The sequence below is a fragment of the Parambassis ranga genome, chromosome 18, assembly GCF_900634625.1.
Source record: "Parambassis ranga chromosome 18, fParRan2.1, whole genome shotgun sequence".
Taxonomy (NCBI): domain Eukaryota; kingdom Metazoa; phylum Chordata; class Actinopteri; family Ambassidae; genus Parambassis; species Parambassis ranga.
This window is the reverse complement of record NC_041038.1, coordinates 12,387,237-12,407,595: the sequence shown is the minus strand read 5'-3', so window position 1 is coordinate 12,407,595 and position 20,359 is coordinate 12,387,237. Positions and strand designations below refer to the sequence as shown.

At 49.1% G+C, this 20,359-nt stretch overlaps 5 protein-coding genes across 6 annotated transcripts in view; 4 read left to right on the top strand and 1 right to left on the bottom strand.

Moving 5' to 3' along the window:
• The window catches only part of isy1 (ISY1 spliceosome associated protein), a 4,710-nt gene extending 916 nt beyond the window's left edge, over positions 1-3,794 (top strand). Inside the window, exons 3-11 of the mRNA XM_028429387.1 lie at positions 437-488; positions 1,675-1,740; positions 1,820-1,862; positions 1,961-2,073; positions 2,211-2,328; positions 2,414-2,536; positions 2,613-2,725; positions 3,439-3,528; positions 3,615-3,794. Of these exons, the coding sequence (XP_028285188.1) occupies positions 437-488; positions 1,675-1,740; positions 1,820-1,862; positions 1,961-2,073; positions 2,211-2,328; positions 2,414-2,536; positions 2,613-2,725; positions 3,439-3,528; positions 3,615-3,722 (826 nt within the window). The 3' untranslated portion in view covers positions 3,723-3,794. The remainder of the gene's footprint in view (positions 1-436; positions 489-1,674; positions 1,741-1,819; positions 1,863-1,960; positions 2,074-2,210; positions 2,329-2,413; positions 2,537-2,612; positions 2,726-3,438; positions 3,529-3,614) is intronic.
• A 551-nt stretch (positions 3,795-4,345) lies between these two features.
• LOC114451246 (haloacid dehalogenase-like hydrolase domain-containing 5) lies at positions 4,346-8,482 on the top strand. The gene is made up of 9 exons (XM_028429824.1): positions 4,346-4,428; positions 4,503-4,694; positions 4,861-4,973; positions 5,101-5,194; positions 5,410-5,443; positions 6,206-6,380; positions 7,520-7,696; positions 7,881-8,049; positions 8,282-8,482. Exons 1-9 carry the CDS (start codon positions 4,372-4,374, stop codon positions 8,480-8,482), a joined length of 1,212 nt encoding a protein of 403 aa, XP_028285625.1. The 5' UTR covers positions 4,346-4,371.
• Positions 8,483-9,135: 653 nt separating this feature from the next.
• Positions 9,136-15,145, top strand: pcif1 (phosphorylated CTD interacting factor 1). 2 transcript variants are annotated; one of them, XM_028428842.1, is made up of 16 exons: positions 9,136-9,233; positions 10,082-10,236; positions 10,320-10,444; positions 10,528-10,653; positions 10,735-10,874; positions 10,948-11,102; positions 11,232-11,379; positions 11,466-11,549; positions 11,619-11,718; positions 11,795-11,954; positions 12,042-12,211; positions 12,374-12,460; positions 12,542-12,726; positions 12,838-12,931; positions 13,022-13,197; positions 13,283-13,616. In XM_028428842.1, exons 2-16 carry the CDS (start codon positions 10,110-10,112, stop codon positions 13,614-13,616), a joined length of 2,211 nt encoding a protein of 736 aa, XP_028284643.1. In that variant the 5' UTR covers positions 9,136-9,233; positions 10,082-10,109. The 2 variants fall into 2 exon arrangements, with proteins under 2 accessions (XP_028284643.1, XP_028284642.1); XM_028428841.1 differs by having other exon boundaries at positions 9,139-9,233; positions 10,078-10,236; positions 13,283-15,145.
• Positions 15,146-15,629: 484 nt separating this feature from the next.
• On the top strand, positions 15,630-18,928 carry LOC114450631 (deoxynucleotidyltransferase terminal-interacting protein 1). Its single transcript, XM_028428843.1, has 13 exons — positions 15,630-16,001; positions 16,131-16,201; positions 16,276-16,372; positions 16,462-16,560; positions 17,343-17,402; positions 17,481-17,537; positions 17,607-17,665; positions 17,744-17,786; positions 17,981-18,039; positions 18,122-18,182; positions 18,304-18,375; positions 18,471-18,526; positions 18,626-18,928. The coding sequence occupies exons 1-13, from the start codon at positions 15,927-15,929 to the stop codon at positions 18,732-18,734; spliced, it is 918 nt and encodes a 305-aa protein (XP_028284644.1). The 5' UTR covers positions 15,630-15,926; the 3' UTR covers positions 18,735-18,928.
• A 133-nt stretch (positions 18,929-19,061) lies between these two features.
• Positions 19,062-20,212, bottom strand: polr2j (RNA polymerase II subunit J). The gene is made up of 3 exons (XM_028428848.1): positions 19,992-20,212; positions 19,606-19,714; positions 19,062-19,245 (listed from the first exon to the last, which is right to left on the bottom strand). Exons 1-3 carry the CDS (start codon positions 20,132-20,134, stop codon positions 19,144-19,146), a joined length of 354 nt encoding a protein of 117 aa, XP_028284649.1. The 5' UTR covers positions 20,135-20,212; the 3' UTR covers positions 19,062-19,143.
• Between the last annotated feature and the right edge of the window lie 147 nt (positions 20,213-20,359).

Below are 20,359 nucleotides of genomic sequence, written 5' to 3'. Positions count from 1 at the left end.
ACTGTGTGAGTACTGTGTGTGTGTCTGTGAGAGTACTGTGTGTCTGTGAGAGTACTGTGTGTCTGTGAGAGTACTGTATGTGTGTGTCTGTGAGAGTACTGTGTGTCTGTGAGAGTACTGTGTGTGTGTGTCTGTGTGAGTACTGTGTGTGTGTGTGTGTGTTTGTGTGTGTGTGCATGGCTGACCCTGCCCCTGACTGAAGTCTGTTGAATGAGTGTCATGTGACTGACGGTGTCGAGTTCTGCCAGTTCTAAAACCTGAATGAAGTGTTGTTCAGTCCGCAGAGGTTCTGCTGGAGACATAAACACTTTATAGGTTTGTGGACAGCAGCTCGATCACTGCTGATCAATAATCGAATGGGTTAGTGTAATGAATAAACCGTCCCCTGTTCGGCTCAGTTCTGTGTGTAACTATGTCCCTCTGCTTTGTCTCTTAGGACGGCTCTGGCCCGGTTCAGACAGGCTCAGTTGGAAGAGGGAAAAGTCAAGGTCTGGTTCTACTGTGTTTGAAAGCCGGTCTGCCTCTGGCCCGTCTGTCTGTCTGTGTCTCACCTGTCTGTCTGTCTGTGTCTCACCTGTCTGTCTCTCTGTGTCTCACCTGTCTCTGTCTGTCTCACCTGTCTGTCTGTGTCTCACCTGTCTGTCTGTCTGTCTGTCTATCTGTGTCTCACCTGTCTGTCTGTCTGTCTGTGTCTCACCTGTCTGTCTGTCTGTCTCACCTGTCTGTCTGTGTCTCACCTGTCTGTCTGTCTGTCTGTCTCACCTGTCTCTGTGTCTCACCTGTCTGTCTGTCTGTCTGTCTGTCTGTGTCTCACCTATCTGTCTGTCTGTGTCTCACCTGTCTATCTGTCTGTGTCTCACCTGTCTGTCTGTCTGTCTCACCTGTCTATCTGTGTCTCACCTGTCTGTCTGTCTGTCTGTCTATCTGTCTCTCACCTGTCTGTCTGTCTATCTGTGTCTCACCTGTCTGTCTCTCTGTGTCTCACCTGTCTATCTGTGTCTCACCTGTCTGTCTGTCTGTCTGTCTGTCTGTCTGTCTATCTGTCTCTCACCTGTCTGTCTGTCTGTCTGTGTCTCACCTGTCTGTCTGTGTTTCGTCTGTCTGTCTGTCTATCTGTCTCTCACCTGTCTGTCTGTCTGTCTGTGTCTCACCTGTCTGTCTGTGTTTCGTCTGTCTGTCTGTCTGTGTCTCACCTGTCTGTCTGTCTGTGTCTCACCTGTCTGTCTGTCTGTCTGTCTGTCTGTCTGTCTGTCTGTCTCTGTGTCTCACCTGTCTGTCTGTCTGTGTCTCACCTGTCTCACCTGTCTGTCTGTCTGTGTCTCACCTGTCTGTCTGTGTTTCGTCTGTCTGTCTGTCTGTGTCTCACCTGTCTGTCTGTCTGTGTCTCACCTGTCTGTCTGTCTGTCTGTCTGTCTCTGTGTCTCACCTGTCTGTCTCTCTGCGTCTCACCTGTCTGTCTCTCTGTGTCTCACCTGTCTGTCTCTCTGCGTCTCACCTGTCTGTCTCTCTGCGTCTCACCTGTCTGTCTCTCTGCGTCTGTCTCTCTGCGTCTCACCTGTCTGTCTCTCTGTGTCTCACCTGTCTGTCTCTCTGCGTCTCACCTGTCTCACCTGTCTGTCTCTCTGCGTCTCACCTGTCTGTCTCTCTGTGTCTCACGTGTCTGTCTCTCTGTAGGAGAGAAGACCTTTTCTGGCTTCAGAGTGCGCTGAACTCCCTAAAGCTGAGAAATGGAGACGGCAGGTAAGCGGTGCGCTCCAGCTGTTCGGCAGTATCATGGCGGCAGTGACACCACGGTGAATGCATCTGGTTTCTGTTTCAGATCATCAGTGAAATTTCAAAGAAAGTTGCTCAGATTCAAAACGGTGAGTTCAAACCTGGAACCTGACGGCTGTCTCCGTCTCACCTGTCCCTGTCACCTGTCTGTCTCTGACCTGTCTCTGACCTGTCTCTCTGCTTCTAGCTGGTCTGGGTGAGTTTAGGATCCGGGATCTGAATGATGAGATCAACAAGCTACTAAGAGAGAAAGGTCACTGGGAGTATCGGATCAGAGAGCTGGGAGGACCCGACTATATGGTAACTAATCTGTAACCATAGCAACGGTATCAGTCGCCTGAGCCGACTGATGTATCAATGAGTTGATTAAGGCAACGGCTTTGTGATCGTCGATGAATGGCAAACCTTCGTGGTCTTGCTAACTGTGTCTGTTCTAGCGATTCGGGCCGAGGATGTTGGACCACGAGGGGAAGGAGGTTCCAGGAAACCGGGGCTATAAGTACTTTGGAGCCGCCAGAGACCTGCCTGGAGTCAGAGAGCTGTTTGAGAAGGAGCGTACGTACACCCACTTCATGACCATGTTACTTCCTGTTTCCTGTTTCATAAACCGTCCATCCTCACTGGTCCTTTTAACCCCCAGCTGCCCCTGCACCGAGGAAGACGAGGGGGGAGCTGATGAAGGACGTGGATGCGGAGTACTATGGTTACAGAGATGAAGACGACGGTGTGCTGCTTCCTCTGGAGGCTCAGTATGAGAAACAAGGTACGGTCGAATTATGGAGCCATTAGAAGCAGTTTGCTATAAGCACATCACTAATACAGTTGTGTGTGTTGTGTAGCTGTGTTAGATGCAGTAGAGAAGTGGAGAACTGAGAGGGAGTCTCGTCTGTCTGGAGAGAAGCAACAGGAGGAGGAGGAGGAGGAGAGCATCTACACCACCTTCACTGAAGAGGTGAACTGCCCCTTTAAGCTGGATCCATACTCCTCCAGAACAGAGAACTCGCTGCCGACGCTCCACCCACAAAATGATGTCATTTTTCTCTCGGACCGCCTGTTCTGCGGCGTAATTGGTCGGAATTTATTGTGGTTGTGATGAACATGTTGAAGCCAAGAGCTTCTTCAGCTGCAGAACACACAGACAGAAGGAGGAAGCACAGCGACGATGGACAGTTTAGATGAGCAGCTGGCAAACAGCTGCTGGAAGGAGAAACACGGCACAGAGGAGAGTGTCTGTCCACAAGGTGGCGCTAAAAACTAATCCCAGTATCGATCACGGTGTTACAGCGGCTGGACGCACATTAAACCCCGGGAGACGGGATGTGTTATTGCAGACAGTCATCCACACGTTCACAGAGTTAAACTCACACAGACCAGAGGTCTGCTGCAGTCAGCTGCTCTGATCTATCTGTTGTCAGCTGTGCGCCCTCTGCCCTGAACATGATCAGCTCGTTAGGCCAGGTAACCACGACTGTACACAGTTTACAACACAACTGCATTGTCGGAGCGAGTTCTCTGTTCTCGTGGAGTATGGATCCAGCTTTACCGGCTTCACACACTGTTCCAGTCAGCTCCTGGCTCACCTGAGCACACCTGACCTATACCAACATGATCTGTGTACTCGGTCCTTGAAAGTGAATGTGGGGTTTTGTGTGTGTCTTTCTTCAGCCTGATGACGAGGAGAGCCGAGAGGAGCAGGAGGGAGAGGAGGGAGGATTCGCCTTCATCGCACATGTGCCTGTTCCCTCTCAGAGAGAGGTGAGCCACACACCCTCCTCCTGTACTTACTCACCCACGTCAAATGTTGACCGTCGCTCCCTCTCTCTGTCTCCGTCTCTTCTCAGGTGGAGGAGGCTCTGGTCCGGAGGAAGAAGATGGAGTTGTTGCAGCGTTATGCCAGTGAGACTCTTCAGGCTCAGAGTCAAGAAGCGAGAACTCTGCTGGGCCTCTGAGCCGCCTGTTGATGTAACTCTGCTTTTGTACCCCCATCCTGTTTTGTATTAAAATGCTCTCAGTTCGCTCTACTCGTGTTTTGTGTCTGGGGTTCTGGGGGGTTCTGATGGCTCGAACAGAACCTGACAGGCTCGCTGGGTTTTCAGGAACATCCTGGTATTCAGATTACTCTCAGTACTCTCACTACTTTGGTCACATGGACATTTGCACAGCTGAAGAGTGTGTGTGTGTCCTCATCACAGTTTGTGTCCCTCAGAGCATCTCGTCATGTGGTTCCAATCTGCCTGCTGATTGGTTGATTGTTTGCAGCATTCTGCAGCATGTGATTGGCTGATTAATGGCATGTGATGTCATGTGAGGAGAAAACTGCTGTCAGCCCCATTTAATCAGCAGCTGTGTGTGTGTATGTACACGTGTGTGTGTGTGTGTGTGTGTCTGCAGCTTTATTCAACAATTCCACACATCCAGATGCTCCGTCAGTGTGACGGATGTCTGCAAGTACTGGATGACATCCACCTCCTGGACAAGAGACGCCTTCTCTGTCGCTCTGTGGTTAAATTGGCGTCGGGGTGTAGCTCTGCCCCCTGATGACATCACAGCTATGCCTCCATAAAGAGCCACAGAGAGCCGAAAGGGACAGACAGCGTGATGTGGTGTCGGGGCTTCATGCAGCAGACTGTCAGACATGTGTCCACCTTTAGACAGGTTGGTGTGTGTGTGTGTGTGTGTGTGTGTTCAGGGGGGTCGGTCTGTGACCTGTGTGTGTCTCTGTGTGTCAGGCGGGTGTCCTCTTTGATGTGGACGGCGTCCTGCTCCGTGGGCGGTCTGTGATCCCAGCTGCTCGACGAGCTGTCAGGAAGCTTCTGGACATAAACAACAACTTCCTGTTTCCTGTTGTCTTCGTCACCAACGCAGGAAGTTGTCAGAGACATCACAAGGCCCAGCAGCTGTCTCACCTGCTGGACGTCCAGGTAGGAAAGACAGGTGTGTGTGTGTGTGTGTGTCCTCACCAGGTGACCTGATCAGTCAGTCAATAAATCAATATCTCTGGACAGTGTGATAGAAATGATGAAGTCTGCTCCTCCTCCTAGTCTATGATTGATCAGAGTCATGTGACCTCTCTTTCTCTGTGTGCAGATCAGTCCGGATCAGGTGGTTCTTTCCCACAGTCCTTTGCAGATGATGAAGAGTTTTCACAATAAATGCGTCCTAGTGTCTGGACAGGGACCTGTGACCACCATCGCCAACACGTATCCTTCGCTGACAGGTTCTGACCGCTGTGACCTGCGGAGAGTCCCACAGATCAATAACACGTTGATGTTTGTCTGTGATGTCACTGATAGATCTGATCCGTCCTTGACCTCAACATGTTATTAGTCTGGGGTTTCAGAAGGTGTTGAGCATGGAGCAGCTTGCACAACATCACCCCCTGCTGGACATGGTGGAGCACAACAGGAGGCCAACCCCACCTGTGAGTATGGAGGCACACTTACAAACTGCAGCCTGACAGCCAGAGCTACACCTTCACCGGAGCATTTATTCAGGTTTCAGTTTCAGGTCCTCTCCGTCTGCCAGGTTCCCTCATGTTTCAGTAATAATATGTAATAATATATAATAACGTTTTATTACAGTTACAGTGGTTAAATGTTCTCAGCTGACACAGATGTAATGTTATGTTTGTTTCAGTCTTCTTCTCTGCAGAGTCTCCCCCAGATACAAGGTAACACAACCAACACACAACCAACAAGCACCTCAGACAGAAGTTTCATTTCTGAGTGCAGGTTTTACAGAAATGTAAAGAAAATGGAATTCTTTGTTGAAAAGCGGCTCTGAATGGACACGTAGAGGACCGCTGTCATTCTGCACACCACTGTTCTATGGTGCTGGTTCTGGTTGGAAACATTTTGAATAATTCCTGTTTTTATTTTGGTTGCTAAATATATTGAAGAGAGCGTTTTCTGAGCGTGTTTTGTTGAGTTCATTGAGCTCCAGGGGGTGTAAGTGTGCAGACTGTGCTTCTTTCCTGAGGCCGTTCTGTCGTGGTTTTTACCTACGTTTTCGGTCACTATCCTGCTTTAGGATGAACCCCTGACCAACTAGACACACATCAGAGGGCACTGCGTGGTGCTACAGAATCCAGCGGTAGCCATTTTGGTTTAGTGTGCCTCTCACTCTGTACGAGTTACCGACCCTGGATCCAGCAAAACTGCTTCTTCTTCATGGTCCCTTTGTGGTGTTTCATGGTCCAGGATGCCTCAGCTTTCTTGCTGCAACGCGACCTGTCAAACCTTTAACTCGAAGTCTCACTGCGACCACTACTGAGCCGTGTTTGAAACCAAGACTAAGTGCAGTCCAGCTCAAAGCTGCATTTTCACAGCCTACAAACCAGTTTTCTCTTCCGCTCAGATCAGCCAAATACTTACTGACATTCTGAAAGCTCTTATTTTGTTAAATTCTTCTCTGGTTTCCTTTGTTGCTGTAGCGATCATCCTGTTTGGAGAACCAATCAGATGGGAGACCAACCTGCAGCTGCTGATTGACGTGCTCCTGACGAACGGGAGGCCTGACCATGCATACGCCACTGAGCTGTCGACCCAGCTTCCCGTCCTCGCCTGCAATATGGACTTGTTGTGGATGGCTGAGGCCCCATCACCACGGTAACAACCACATATTTGCTGTTGGCTCTTAGCCGGAGGTCAGGTCTCCGTCTCAATAACTGAGAGGTTATCGATCAGATTGGTATATGCTGTCTTACTGAGACCTGGCTGCAGGAGGAAGAGTATGTCAGCCTGGATGAATCCATCTGCTCTACTCAAATGATTTAACTTCTAACTCCTGGAAACACAGGCCCAGGAGGAGCAGGGGCAGCATTCTACCTCGTCAGTCTATCCAGCAACCTAGAACTAAGTTCATTCTCAGCTTGCCTCACTGAACTGGAGGACAGAGCAGTCAGGACTCTTTGTTGCTCCTCCTGCTGAGTTGCTGTTATCTGGTTTATTGATAAGCAGACAACGTCATTATAGTGGGTGACAAGGCAATTCAGAGTGCTTTACATAGGATGAAATCACGGAATAAAAACATTTTAAAACATGAAATTAGGAAGGAAATAATAGAAAATAATAAAAAACATCAAATTAAATGAGAGTGAAGTTGGAGAACGCTGCAGTAAACAAGTGTTTTCAGGCCTTAAATAAAGTGACTGAGCAGGAAGGCTGTTCCACAGGTGAGGGGCAGAATAACTGAATCCTGCTTCACTGTGTTTGGTCCTGACCCTGGGTCCACACAGTATGCCTGTCCCTGATGATCTCAGGGGTCTGGATGGTTCATAGGGAACCAATAAGTCCAGGATGTATTTTGGTCCAAGACCATTCAGTGCTTTGTGGACCAGGAGTAAAGTTTTGAACTGGATCCGTTGACTCACAGGGAGCCAGTGCAGTGATCTGAGGACCGGTGTGATGTGGTCCAGTTTCCTGGTGTTACTCAGAACTCTAGCAGCAGCATTTTGGACCAGCTGCAGCTGCCTGACTTGGTTTTTTGCTCAGACCTGTGAGGACGCCGTTACAATAACCTAGCCTACTGAAAATGGATGGATGGATACGTCTTTCTGTCTTGTTTGGACAGAATTGATCCTAGCAATGTTTTCATGGAGGTTGACTGGCTGCTCCCAAAAAGTAAATGAACAGACTCACAGTCGCCCTCTGCTGTCAGAACACTCTTTACCATCATTGGACCTCTTCTGCATCCTTACTAGTCACAGTGATCTTTGACCTTGATGACCTGCCTGGCTCTGCTGTAGGTTTGGTCATGGGATGTTCCTGCTGTGTCTGGAGTCGGTGTATAAAAAGCTGACGGGTCGGGAGCTGCAGTACGAGGCTGTGCTGGGAAAACCTAGTCTGCTGACATACCAGTACGCCGAGCAGCTGCTGCGCCTGCAGAACCACAACCACAAGCTGACCACCATCTATGCTGTTGGGTAACCAAAACACCTGTAACACCACCTGTGTTACTATGTTCTTGAGTAAATTATGTGTTAATCCTGACTTCCCTTTGACCTCACAGCTGGTCAGAGACAGCCCAGCACTGGCTGTGGCCCAGGTCTGGCCCAACAAACCATCTGCACTGTTGAGTAACTAAAATGTCTTGTTCTCGTTGCCTAGTGACAACCTGATGACAGACATCTATGGTGCGAACCGGTACAACCGTTACCTGGCTCAGCAGCACGCCTCTGTGGTGACAACCACCAAGCTGGTTGCCAAGGGGACTGAAAGTCAGGTAACCATGGCAGAGGACGAGCTGGTGTCCGCGGACCAGTGTCAGTCCATACTGGTACGTATGGATGTTTGTTTGATAATGGACACAAAAAAACCCACAAACATTAGTCCAAACAAATTACCGGAGTGTCAAATGCTTTCCATATTAGAGAGGTCCCACAATGGCGTTGGCGGTTACTTCCTGTTAGACTATTCAGTGTCAACAGCACAAACTAGTGTGACAGTCAAGGCCTGCCCACATAAAAAACTAACCTGTGGTCTGTCATAACACCGACCCTGTCTGTCAGGTGTGCACAGGTGTCTACAACCCTCGCTCTCCGTTGCCTAGTGACCAGAGCGGTGCCATCACAGAGGCGGTGTTCCATGGTCAAGGAAATCTGGTCCTGGAGCCGGACCTAGTGGAGCCGTGTCACGTGGTGGAAGACGTAGAGGCTGCTGTCGACCTGCTGCTGCAGCGGGAGGGTGCTGTGACCTCTGACCTCCCGTGACCTCACACAGACCTCATCACTCCTGACCTGCTCCTGCTGAAGAATGCCTGACCCTGAAGCTGCAGAGCATTTCTACTTGTTTTTATGTTTGTCTAAGGACCAAGAAGAGCTAACTGCTAACGAGCCTGAGCGTTAACAGATTGTGTGTGTGTGTGTGTGTGTGTGTGCGTGGCTAGACAATAATACTCTGAGCATCTGAAACCCTTTGAAATGAAATAAATGTCATATGTTTGACACCAGAACTTCTGTTTGAGACATTAAACCCCGCAAACACATCCAGCAACAACCCCACCTAGTGACCACAGCCTAGACAACACACGGATTCAAAAAGATGCAAAATGCAGGCTATTACAAAAACAATTATGAAAATCTGTCCTGATTCCAGCTGTGTTATTTATTTCATTTGTGCATGTATGCAGATATTAACATGTTTAACGTTATTATTATAATTATTATTATTATTAGTTAGATTTTGGGGGGTTCTGGGCGAACTTTGCTTCAGTCTACGTCCAGATTTTAAATTGTTGTTAAAACCCAGCGGCTGGTTTTTTCGGTTTCTGGTGATATGACCTTTCCAATATGGCGACGGGAACTTGACACTTTGGGGCAGGAAGCCGACAAGCCGCCGCGCCTGCGCAGTAGCTTAGCCACGGTCCCTGTAAAGATGTCTGAGCAGGCGGGGAGGGAGCGGAGCGGAGGACCCGAAACAAGCGCGCGGAATCTGCAACTCTCCGCAACGTAACCGGTCAAGGTAAGAGCGGGAGCCCCCGCAGGACCGCCCCGACGGTACCGAGACACGGCGGAATGTTCCGGGCTTCATATGAAGTGGAGGATTGGCGCGAAGGGCGCCGTGGTTTGTTGTACGGAGCAGAAATGTAGACGCCGGAGCGCGGCGTTGTGGCAGGGGCGTGTCCGCCATCTTGTAGAGAAGTGGCGCCTGAACTGCAGCTGCGTCTCTGAGCGCAGACCGAGCGGGGCGCGCCAAATGGCCGCTAACAGCCCTGCTCTGCACCGGTACAGTGCTTCGAAACCGTCCGGCCCCGCGGTACACTTGCATCTGCGACTGCTGTGTTCGCACGTCGAACCCGGGCTCCGGAGAAACAACTGCAGCCTTTTGTTGTCCTCCCCCTCTCCTCCTCCTCCTCCTCCCCTCCTCCCTGTTTGTTTGGAAAATCTGCCAGGCGCATGCGTGTAACCATGGCGCTCGTTTCTGAGAAAGAAAACATCGAATGTATCGACAGCGCGCTTTTAATTTCTCAGCGCGCAAACACAAACACACCGAGTTATCTGCTGCGGATCTATAACTGCGATCAGATGCAGCCGCAGACGGTGGCGCCACCGTTCAGTTCGCGGTGTCCACAACGTTACAGAAAACCATCACCCCCTAAACCTGGGGACGCCGCAAAACAGCCAGCACCTGCCCTCAGCTGCGGCTGCGCAGTGCAGACATACGTCTGATCATGTTATTAGCCAGAGATGCTCCTCATTACCTTTGTAAATGCTCATTGATTATTGTTACTGTTGGTAAATATTAAAATACAATCGCCCCCCAGCTGTGTTTTATTTTGAAAGTCACAGTGTCTCTATCTGTCCAGACAGGTCGATGTCATTTTGACAAGCAGCTGAGATGTCCAATGACAGCCAGGGATCGGTAAAGGGGGAGGCAGCTGTCGTGCTGTCTCCCTCTGGCTCCACCTCTTCTCAGGCGCCTCCCCTTTCTCCGTCCACCGCCTCCAAAACACCTGAGCTCCCAGGTACGGCTGTCCTGTCCTTTTACCTGTCTGTCTGTCTTTTTTTTCGGCTGTCCGTCTCACCTGCTTCGGCTGTCTCGCCACAGATGAGCTCGTCCAGGCTGGATGGTCAAAGTGCTGGTCTCGGAGGGAGAACCGACCGTATTATTTTAACAGATTCACCAATCAGAGCCTGTGGGAGGTCCCAGTGCTGGGTCAGCATGATGTCATCGTGAGTCACTCGAAACATCAGTCACCTGCAGTCATTGATGTATTGACAGTGATCTGCAGTCATTGATTTTTGTCTGTGTGCAGTCTGATCCTTTAGGTCTGAATGCAGCTCCAGCAGAGGGTGGAGAGAGTAACCTGGGTAACGGTCAGAGAAAGAGGAGGAGTTCTGAGGAGCAGGGGGTGGGGCCTAACAGTTTAAAACGTGCTAAGGTGAGATGCCATGTGATCAGCATGCACCACTGACTCATGGGGAATGGATGTGTGTGTGTGTAACCTGCATGTTCTTTCCAGGTGGAGCCCACCACACCCATCTCTCCCAGCACCCCCGGAGTCAAACTCTGGAGCTCAACCCCTGAAGACAAGCAGGCCCAATCAGCCACGCCTACAACACCAAGCCCTGCCCCTGCTCCTGCTCCATACAGACCAGCTGTGTGAGTACTGAAATCACGCCCCTTCCTGTCGGCGTCTTTCTGGCAGGTGTCATTGATCACCTGTTCTCTTTAGCATCTATTGGGATCTGGATGTGCAGACCAATGCTGTGATCAGAGAGCACGCCCCCGCCAGCCATCTGCCCCCTCACCCTGAGATCGAGCTGCAGAGAGCCCAGCTGGTCACCAAACTGAGGCAACACTACCATGAGCTCTGTCACCAGAGAGAAGGTACAGCCACAGCACACTGGTCACCTCACCTGCAGTTATATTGTAGCATTAGAGGGGTTTTGACTTGGGAATTGAAGGTGTATTGTTTACCTGGGTGTCTGGCGGTATGTCTGCTTGCCTCCGGTTCAGGTATCGATCCACCTCGGGAGTCATTCAATCGTTGGCTGCTGGAGAGAAAAGTGATTGATAAAGGTCAGGACCCGTTACTGCCGAGCGAATGTGATCCGATCATCTCCCCATCTATGTTCAGAGAGATCATGAATGACATCCCTATCAGGTACCTGTCACTTCAACTGTTTAAATCTACGCTTTGATCAGGAGGATGGTTTATTGTTATCATTAATATCAATGTGTGTGTCTCAGGCTGTCTCGTATTAAGTACAAAGAGGAGGCCCGGAAGCTTCTCTTCAAATACGCTGAAGCTGCCAAGAAGATGATTGATTCCAGGCATGTCAAAGAGAGGATCGATCACTGAGCCTGATTCTACCGATGTTCTAAACTCTGACTTCTGTACAGGAACGCAAGTCCCGAGAGCAGAAAAGTAGTGAAGTGGAATGCTGAGGACACCATGAGCTGGCTGCGCCGAGATCACTCCGCCAGCAAAGAGGACTACATGGTAACTTGCCGTGAGAGTTAGTCCGAGACCTGCACCAATGGGCACAGCCCTGCCTTTAACCACTATGTGTCTGCAGGACCGCCTGGAACACCTAAGGCAGCAGTGTGGTCCTCACGTTGCTGCTGTGGCCAAAGACTCCGTGGAAGGAATCTGCTCCAAGATCTACCAGCTGTCTGCAGACTACAGCCGCCGCCTGCGCCAGACACACCTGAGCCTGCTGCAGGATCCGCCCACAGGTACGGACACACACACAGACCTGAGTCAGCCGTCCTAGGCATCATGTAGTTCTTATCTCTATTGTTTGTTTGTATGTGTGTGTTCAGAGACATGTGCGTCTCCGCCCCAGTCCCGGCTGGTCTACTGTTACCCGGTCCGTCTGGCGATTCCGACACCCCCACTCCCACGGGTGGAGCTGCATTTTGAGAATGACATGGCCTGTCTGCGCTTCAGAGGAGAGATGGTCAAAGTCAACAGAGGACACTTCAGCAAGCTGGTTAGTACTTGGACTCTGTATGTATGTCAGCGCTGTACTGTGTCCTCCATCTGTTCCCGTTACTACAAAGACTAGCAGGCTTTGTCTGAATGTGAAACATTAGGTTCAGTGACAGAAGCTGAGAAAACCATGTTTATCAATGATGACTTTGCCCCTCTGCAGGAGTTGTTGTACAGGTACAGCTGTATTGACGATCCTCGCTTTGAGAAGTTCCTGTCCAGAGTCTGGTGCCTCCTGAAGAGATATCAGGTCAGCTGATTCTGTCACTCAGTTGTCAGCTGCTGTCACTGTGGTGACAGCTCAGGGTTAATGATGTGTGTGTGTGGTCAGGTGATGTTTGGCAGTGGTGCTAACGAGGGGACAGGCCTCCAGGGGGCGCTGCCAGTGACCGTGTTTGAGGCATTGAACCGGCAGTTTGGAGTTTCTTTCGAGTGTTTTGCGTCACCGCTAAACTGCTATTTCAAACAGTTCTGCTCTGCCTTCCCCGACGTTGATGGCTTCTTTGGATCCAGAGGGTGAGATGGCCGCTTCACCTGCATGCACACATGTACATATGATCGCACGATCAGTTCCGGTGTTTCCGTCCCAATATGCAGTTCATTAGTATACCGGCTGTGTCTTTCCAGGCCATTCCTGTCCTTCTGTCCGGTCAGTGGCTCATTTGAAGCCAACCCCCCATTCTGTGAGGAGCTGATGGATGCGATGGTGACACACTTCGAGGTCAGTACACCTACAACTACACCAGCTACAGCCGTCTGTAGTGTTTTTGACCAATCAGACTGTGGACTGACTGTGGTCTGTCTCTGACAGGACCTGTTGGACCAGTCGTCAGAGCCTCTGTCTTTCATCGTCTTTGTCCCTGAGTGGCGTGACCCCGTGACCCCGGCTCTGACCCGCATGGAGGGAAGTCGATTTCTCCGCCACCAGCTGAACGTCCCGGCATACGAGCACGAGTACCGCTCTGGGAGTCAGCATGTCTGCAAGAGGTAGTTGCACTACAATGTTACTGCGCTGATATAACTGTGTAATGCTCTGTAAACCCTCATACTGTATCACTGTGCGTGCTTTCAGAGATGAGATGTACTACCGGGCAGTACACGGTACTGCGGTACTCTTTCTCCAAAATGATGCGGGTTTTGCAAAGTGGGGTCCGACCCCGGAGCGCTTGGCCGAGCTGACGGCAGCATACCGCCCTGCTTTGTCCCGCACTTCCTCCCTGCCCTCCCCTGGCCCGGCCCACATCGCTCCTGGAGACAGAGACTCTGCCCCCAAGCCCTCTGAAAGGACACAGAGCAGCATAATTTCACCTGGTGGCCATGACAACAATAACAACAACAGCAACAGCAACAGCAGCAGCAGCAGCAGCAGCAGTAGCAGTCCTCAAGACAAGATGGCTGCCGTGTAGAGGGGCTGGACTTGTAGGCCCTCATCTGTTGCAGTTCTTTACAGTTTCTGTATTCTCTGACTGTTTTGTCTGTTCAACTGTCCCTCACCAGCACCTGTAGCAAACTTCATACTTACATTACCCCTCTGTGTGCAGGGACGTGGCCTGATTTAACCCTGTCACACTGCTGCTGGCTATCACGGCAATCTGGTTTGTCCCTTCAGCTGTTCAGATCGGTTGAAACTGGAGCGTTTTCTTTTCACCTGCAGCCGATTCACGTCATGTGCTGCTGTTGCATAGCAACAAGCACCACAGCCATTGAGCAGAAGTTCATCAGCTAAGTTGGAGCTCCAGCAATAAAAAAAAAATAAAATAAAAAAAATAACCTCACTCACCTGTGATGTCATGTGTGACCGGGCTCTGGAGGACTTCTGCTTGGTCCCCCATACCGACAGGACTTGGCAGCTATTGTTTCTATTGGACTTGTCTTTTCCTGGGTTGCACATGATCCAGCTTGATGGCCCGCCTCCTCATGTGGACAGGGCCGTTTGGAGCAAGACCGCGCTGGATAGTGTAAAGTTTTCCAGGAGTGCAGTGATGAGTGGTAGCGTAGGGGGCGTCTGTGAGTCAGGATCAGACACAGGAGTAAACGTGGACTCCTCAGGGTCACCAAGGAGGGGGGGCGGGGCCACTGTAAGGCTTGTTTTTATTCTGACTTTCAGAACGTTTTCATTTTATGTGTAGTTTTGTTTAAAATTTAATTTTGTAAAAAAAAATCTGTTATTTTCTTTTTCTGTTTTTCGTTATTTTTTTCTAATTGTGGCTTGTTTACTTCTAAATGTTTGAAATTTGAATTTGGACTTAATTTAAAGGAAAGTTGGGTTCAGTTAGTTTGTGGCTCCTCCCACTACATCACTTGACACTGGGGCAGCCCTGTGATTGGCTGAGGACCTCAGTCTGTAGATACTGTACAGCTGGACTGATCTGTTGATGTTGAACTGATTGCAAACAGATGTTTTCTATTTGATTTAATTTAACATTTTTAAAGATGTGTGTATTTACAGCCAATCAAAGTTTGTTTTAAACTAAACCAAAGTGTTATTAAGAAAGCTCTATCTGTATGTACACTAGTGTGTAAACCTCTCCATCTTTCTGTTTCTGTGCATGAAATGTTGAAACGCCTTCCTCCATGTTGGTTTCAATGTTCAAAGAAGCGGTCCAACCAAGCTGGACTCTTCCTCTGAAGTTTAGGACGCAGACTGAAGAAACAAACCGGAGATGTCTTATTGGGTGTTTCTGTTCTATCGTCACATCAACTCTCAGCTTTTTTTTTTTTTACTTTTCCACAAATTATCAAAGTGAAATGAGGCCGACGATGCTCTGCTAAGAGAATGTGTCTGAGGCATCTCCGGTTTGTTCAGCTTCAGTCGGTGACATGTGAACCTGTTTGTTTGTGGTTAACTTCAGGCTGTACACAGTCCGGCCTGTTTACGGGGCCTCTGAGCTGCAGAATGTAAATACAGTCTGTCCTTCGTCCTCCTGCAAACAAACTGCGGCCTCTGTCTCCCAGTAAAAATATATCCGAACCAGTACAGACCAGTGCACCTCATCCTTCCGCTGCTCTACAGGCTGTCGAACGACAGCAGAAAACGCTCACATGTTCTGCTGTCAGCAGTTCATCTGGTCTAAATAAATATATAGAACAATAAATACAACATATACACATACATGCACCTAGAACAACATAAATACACAGTTAATGTAACTTGAGAAGTTTGAAGTGCAGCTGTGATGATGCTTTAGTCTTTGTGAGCACAGCTCTGACAGTCACAGAGTTACCAATCACCATAATATTTAATATTTTTATTTAGCAAATATATAGCTAGATAGCAAATATTTTATTTATACAGATTAAGAGTTTTCCCATGAATTACGTTTTGTTATTTCTTATATGCCGTCCGATGAAAAAAAAAAAAGTAAAAAATATTTTCAGATTCTGGTGCTTTTATTTTGAAATCATAGTAACAGGAAGTTATTTTACGCAGCCGGAAGAAGAAGAAGAAGAAGAAGAAGAAGAAGAAGAAGAGTGATTTCCTGGAAACATCCAACTGTAAAAAGTCGCCTACTGATTATCATTGAGTAAATATTTGTACGTATTTTTTACGTATTTAAATTAGTGAGTTCTGGCTTTAGAGTCCAAACGACCTGGTAACGGAGGGTTTGTAACGTCTGCCGCGGACATAAACAACATTGGCCGCTCAATTTGACTGCTATTAGCATAGCAGAGCTCCATTTGGACCGGGACCGTACTGGGTCGACATTGTTTCCACTATGGGAGCCCATCGCAGCGAGGGAGGCCGAGACTGGCTGGAGCAGGACGGACCGGAGCAACCGGAGCAGGTCCCGGTGAGAACTGATGAGTTAGCATAGCCTGCTAATGTTGTTACTGTGATTATATATATACAGACTGACGAGCTTCATAACAACAGACAAATGATGCTCTGTGTGTGTGTGTGTGTGTGTGTGTGTGTGTAGAAGCCGTGGAACCTGATGATTAAACACAGACAGATCCACAGACGAGGACGCCGCTCACACATGACTGTCAGGTCAGTTGTCCTCTCTACGTCAGAGGAGCAGGAAGCGGGTCAGGACCTGCTGACATGTTTCTTCCTGTGTGCAGCTACACGGATCCGCAGGTGTCCATGGACCTGCTGAGAGCAGTGCTTCAACCCAGCTTTAACGAGGACATCATGGCTGTGTTCAGGAAGTACCACAAGGTCGGAGGTCACACACGGGGGAGGTTCAGTGTGTCTGGACAGGTGTAGAAGTGTGCGTTTATGTAACACTTGTTGTGTTTGTGTTGCAGTTTTTTGAGAAAGCAGCAGAAAACGTGAAGGAGAATGTTGGTGACGAAGTTCAGACTGATCAGCTGATCAGGGAGGCGTCCAGGAACATTCTGGAACACGTGAGATCACTTGTTTCACCTTTGATCCTGATGTTCAAGTGCACTCAAGAGCTTTTTTTGATCTGAGCACTCATTTTTATCATCGTCACATCTTCCTCTGATGCTGTCAGTGAGTCTGTGTTAAGAGATAAGATCAGCAGTCATCCTTCAGTAAGGCCCCGTTCACACTGGAGAAAGTCAGTCCAGCTAGAGTAGGATTGTATCTGGATAGTCTTTAAGCTGGATACGTTCAGACCTATTTTTAAATCTGGCTATCACACACGCGTGTCTGTGCTCAATCCAGCTTGATCTGGCTTGGTTGCGGTCCTCCAAACCACTAGGTGGCGCATCATGATTTACAGAGTCCGATCAGGCCGCGGTAGGACCGCATGTCCGCATGCATTGTGCGTTTTTTTACATACAGCTTTTGTGTGCGACCCGGACACTGTCCCTGTGAACCGGAAGTATCGCGTCGCTAGCCGGATTCGCTAGCTGCAGTTGCGTTCACACCTGAGCCACATTTGAACCAATCCGGCTAGATCCACCTTCGAGAGGTGGATTGAAATCTGGCTGGATTAAGCCAGATTCACGGTGTTCACACTCAGAAAAAAACAATCAGGATATATCCAGATACGGCCCGAATCCCGCTCTAGCCAGATTGATTTCCCCAGTGTGAATGGGGTCTTAGATGCAGTGACTGTCAGACACATCCATCTTAGAAGCTTTAGAGGCATATTGACGCCTGGCAGCGCAGTGACATCACTTGTTTGTGGTCACTATAATGACTCTAATGTCTTCACCAGGCCAAACAGCTGTTTCCAGATGGGGATGCAAAGAGGGTGGGGCCAGAGGTTGCCCTCAAGGTAGGAGCCCTTAGAATGATGACTCTGGAGAATGCTGTGACCTGACCCAGGTTTGACCCAGTTTCTTTGTTCTGCTAGAGGTCCAGACCTGCTGATGAAGACTACATTCAGAGAGGAAGCCCCCTCTTCAAGAAGGTAGTGTGATTTGGGATCTCTGTGGTGGCGCTTTTGATCTGAACATTGACTCTTTGACTGTTTCCTCAGAGGAAAAGCCGTCCGGTTACTGCCGCCTCATCCGATCATCCTCTAGGCTTCTCCTCCCAGTGAGTATCTGACAGGTAACATCATCAGCATCCACGCAGGTCATCACATCTAACCAACGGCTGTGTGTCTGTCCTTAGAGTGAAGGTCAAATCTGAGCCAATCAAGAAAGAGGGGCCGAAGGTGAGTCCTAAAAGAAGCACTTCAATCATAAAACAATGATAGAACAATAACATGGGATTGTTTCATAAGTGAAATCACTTAACTCACGCCTGTGGAGGGCAGCGATGTGTCTTCAAAGACCTCTTACAAGCTTAGCTGCCCTGCTTTAAAGTCCCACAGAGTGTGAAAGCTGAACTGAGGTATTTGTGTTTCAGTGGGATCCATCCAGACTCAATGATGGCAGCACATTTGTTCTGGGCTCCAGGGCCAACAAGTGAGTCAGTGTCATGTTAAACACCTGTGAACACCATGGAAACGATGTCATGAACAACCTGTAAACAATGATGTCACTGCAGGGCACTGGGGATGGGCGGGACCAGAGGACGGATTTACATTAAACACGCTGACCTGTTCAAGGTAAAACCATCAATATATATATCGCTGTCGCAGCCACTTCCTGTCTCATCATCCTGACAGGTTGTGTGTCAGGTACACTTGGTTGATATTTCCATTGCGTGTGTTTGTGCACGTCTGTCAGTATGCAGCAGATGCCAAAGACAAGCAGTGGCTGGCAGAGAGAAACCACATGAGGGCGACGGGGGGGAAGATGGTGAGAACGCAGAATATTCAGGCTCAATGTGAAAATGTCTACACACGACCCGACAGAATCTGGACTCCTAACTGTGTGTGTGTGTGTGTGTTCAGGCATACCTGCTCATTGAGGAAGACATTCAGGATCTGGCTCGTAGTGATGAGTACAGGTCAGTGTGATGTGGTTTGTTGCTGGGATAGTCAAGATGGCAGCTAAGGGGATGTTGCTAAGGTAACAGCTGTGTGTGTGTGTGTGTGTGTGCGTGCAGGGACTGCCCAGACGTCAGAATGGATGAGCTGAAGCCCTTCAGTGTTCCTGTGTGGATGGTGGAGAAGATGCAGAGAGCCATGGAGGCCCAGAGAGACTCTGACCTGTAACACAAACACACACCCCATACATACACTCCCCTCTGACGCATGTACACACACACAATCATGCCCGCCATACATGACCCTGTAGTAGTAAAACTAAGAAGCAGTGTTGGTCACATGACCAGTAGTACCAGCCATGTTATCCTTGGTTCAGTTTTTAATATTTTTTTTTTTAATAAAACATGTTTGTGGCTCTGGAATGTGTTTGTTTTTCGTTATCAGTCTGCACTGGTTTAATGTCTGCAGGTGACATCACTTCCTGTTGTCTATGCCTGCCAACAACCAATCAGCGGCGACCAGGAGCTGCCCTGACATCACAGAGACCATGCAGGCTCTGGCATAACAGACTTTATTTAGAAAAATAAACAACACACAATGAGGACAGTCGGCTAACAGGATGTAAAAGTGGGCGGGGTCATTCGATGCCTTCCTGTTTGTCTTTGATGGCCACTCTGAAGCGCTCCTCCAACAGAGACAGCTCGCTGATCAGGTCTGTGATGGCATTCGTGAACGCTTCCTGCCAGGGACAGAAATGGTTAATGGTCTATTTATAGAGAGCTTTTCTAAGCAAGCACTTTACACTACTTCACATTGACTGACAGTCAGGCGTGTGTGTGTGTGTGTGTGTGTGTGTGTGTGTGTGTGTGTGTGTTACCTGTGGACTGTAGTCAGGTGTGTGTGTGTGTGTGTGTGTTACCTGTGGACTGTAGTCAGGTGTGTGTGTGTGTGTGTTAGCTGTGGACTGTAGTCAGGTGTGTGTGTGTGTGTTAGCTGTGGACTGTAGTCAGGTGTGTGTGTGTGTGTGTGTGTGTGTGTGTGTGTGTTACCTGTGGACTGTAGTCAGGTGTGTGTGTGTGTGTGTGTGTGTGTGTGTTACCTGTGGACTGTAGTCAGGTGTGGTCTGCACTCTGATGACGATCTTGTGTTCCAGAGGATGAGGCACTTTATAACCGGCAAACAGGACCTGGGGATCCTTCAGCAGCTGACTGACACACACACAGACAGACACACACACGTTTGGATCAGATTGCATCACCGTTTATAGCACGTTAGCATGATGTTTACAATTAACCTAAAATTAGCATGCTGCTAGCGCTGTTTGCCGTCTGCTAGCTTGACGTTAGCTTTATGTTAGCGCTAAGTTTCAGTCTGTTGGCCTGAGGTTATTATGGTCTTTAGCTGAAGTAACAGACTGATCCTGGTGTTAGCCCGGTGTTAGCCCGGTGTTAGCCTGAAGAAGCTAGCATCAGTCGGGGTCCTTACGCTCGGATGATGTTGCCCAGGGTGTGATCCTCCTTGTTCAAAGTAAACAAACACGCGTTTGGGACTTTGGTGTCTTTAGTGATGCTGATTTTTTTCTCGCCTTCAAAAAGCAGGAACGACTCAAAGGCTGGAGGCGCGTTCATCTTCTCTGAGGTGTCTGATGGCGAGCACCGGAAACACAACTTCAAGGGAGGACCGACCACAGCAGAGCGACGTATATAAAAAAAAAATGGCGGACCCAACTTCCGGGTTATGGAGACGCCAAAAGTTCCAAACAAGGGACGGAAGTCTGTTGATCCTGAAGGCTGCAGAAGTTTTGTCCTGTGCTCGTTTTGTAATCTACTTGCTTTAACGTTATGAAGCTAGAT

Bases quoted from the DNA above. Each gene is read 5' to 3' on its own strand.
- LOC114451246 (XM_028429824.1), top strand. From the start codon at position 4,372: ATGTGGTGTCGGGGCTTCATGCAGCAGACTGTCAGACATGTGTCCACC. The intron at 4,974-5,100 runs GTATCCTTCGCT...ACATGTTATTAG, and splicing joins GTGACCACCATCGCCAACAC to TCTGGGGTTTCAGAAGGTGT. The intron at 6,381-7,519 runs GTAACAACCACA...GCTCTGCTGTAG, and splicing joins GCTGAGGCCCCATCACCACG to GTTTGGTCATGGGATGTTCC.
- pcif1 (XM_028428841.1), top strand. From the start codon at position 10,110: ATGTCCAATGACAGCCAGGGATCGGTAAAGGGGGAGGCAGCTGTCGTG. The intron at 11,380-11,465 runs GTACCTGTCACT...TGTGTGTCTCAG, and splicing joins ATGAATGACATCCCTATCAG to GCTGTCTCGTATTAAGTACA. The intron at 13,198-13,282 runs GTAGTTGCACTA...GCGTGCTTTCAG, and splicing joins AGTCAGCATGTCTGCAAGAG to AGATGAGATGTACTACCGGG.
- LOC114450631 (XM_028428843.1), top strand. From the start codon at position 15,927: ATGGGAGCCCATCGCAGCGAGGGAGGCCGAGACTGGCTGGAGCAGGAC. The intron at 16,002-16,130 runs GTGAGAACTGAT...GTGTGTGTGTAG, and splicing joins AGCAACCGGAGCAGGTCCCG to AAGCCGTGGAACCTGATGAT. The intron at 18,527-18,625 runs GTCAGTGTGATG...GTGTGCGTGCAG, and splicing joins GCTCGTAGTGATGAGTACAG to GGACTGCCCAGACGTCAGAA.
- polr2j (XM_028428848.1), bottom strand. From the start codon at position 20,134: ATGAACGCGCCTCCAGCCTTTGAGTCGTTCCTGCTTTTTGAAGGCGAG. The intron at 19,715-19,991 runs GTAAGGACCCCG...TGTGTGTGTCAG, and splicing joins CTGGGCAACATCATCCGAGC to TCAGCTGCTGAAGGATCCCC. The intron at 19,246-19,605 runs GTAACACACACA...TGTCCCTGGCAG, and splicing joins CACCTGACTACAGTCCACAG to GAAGCGTTCACGAATGCCAT.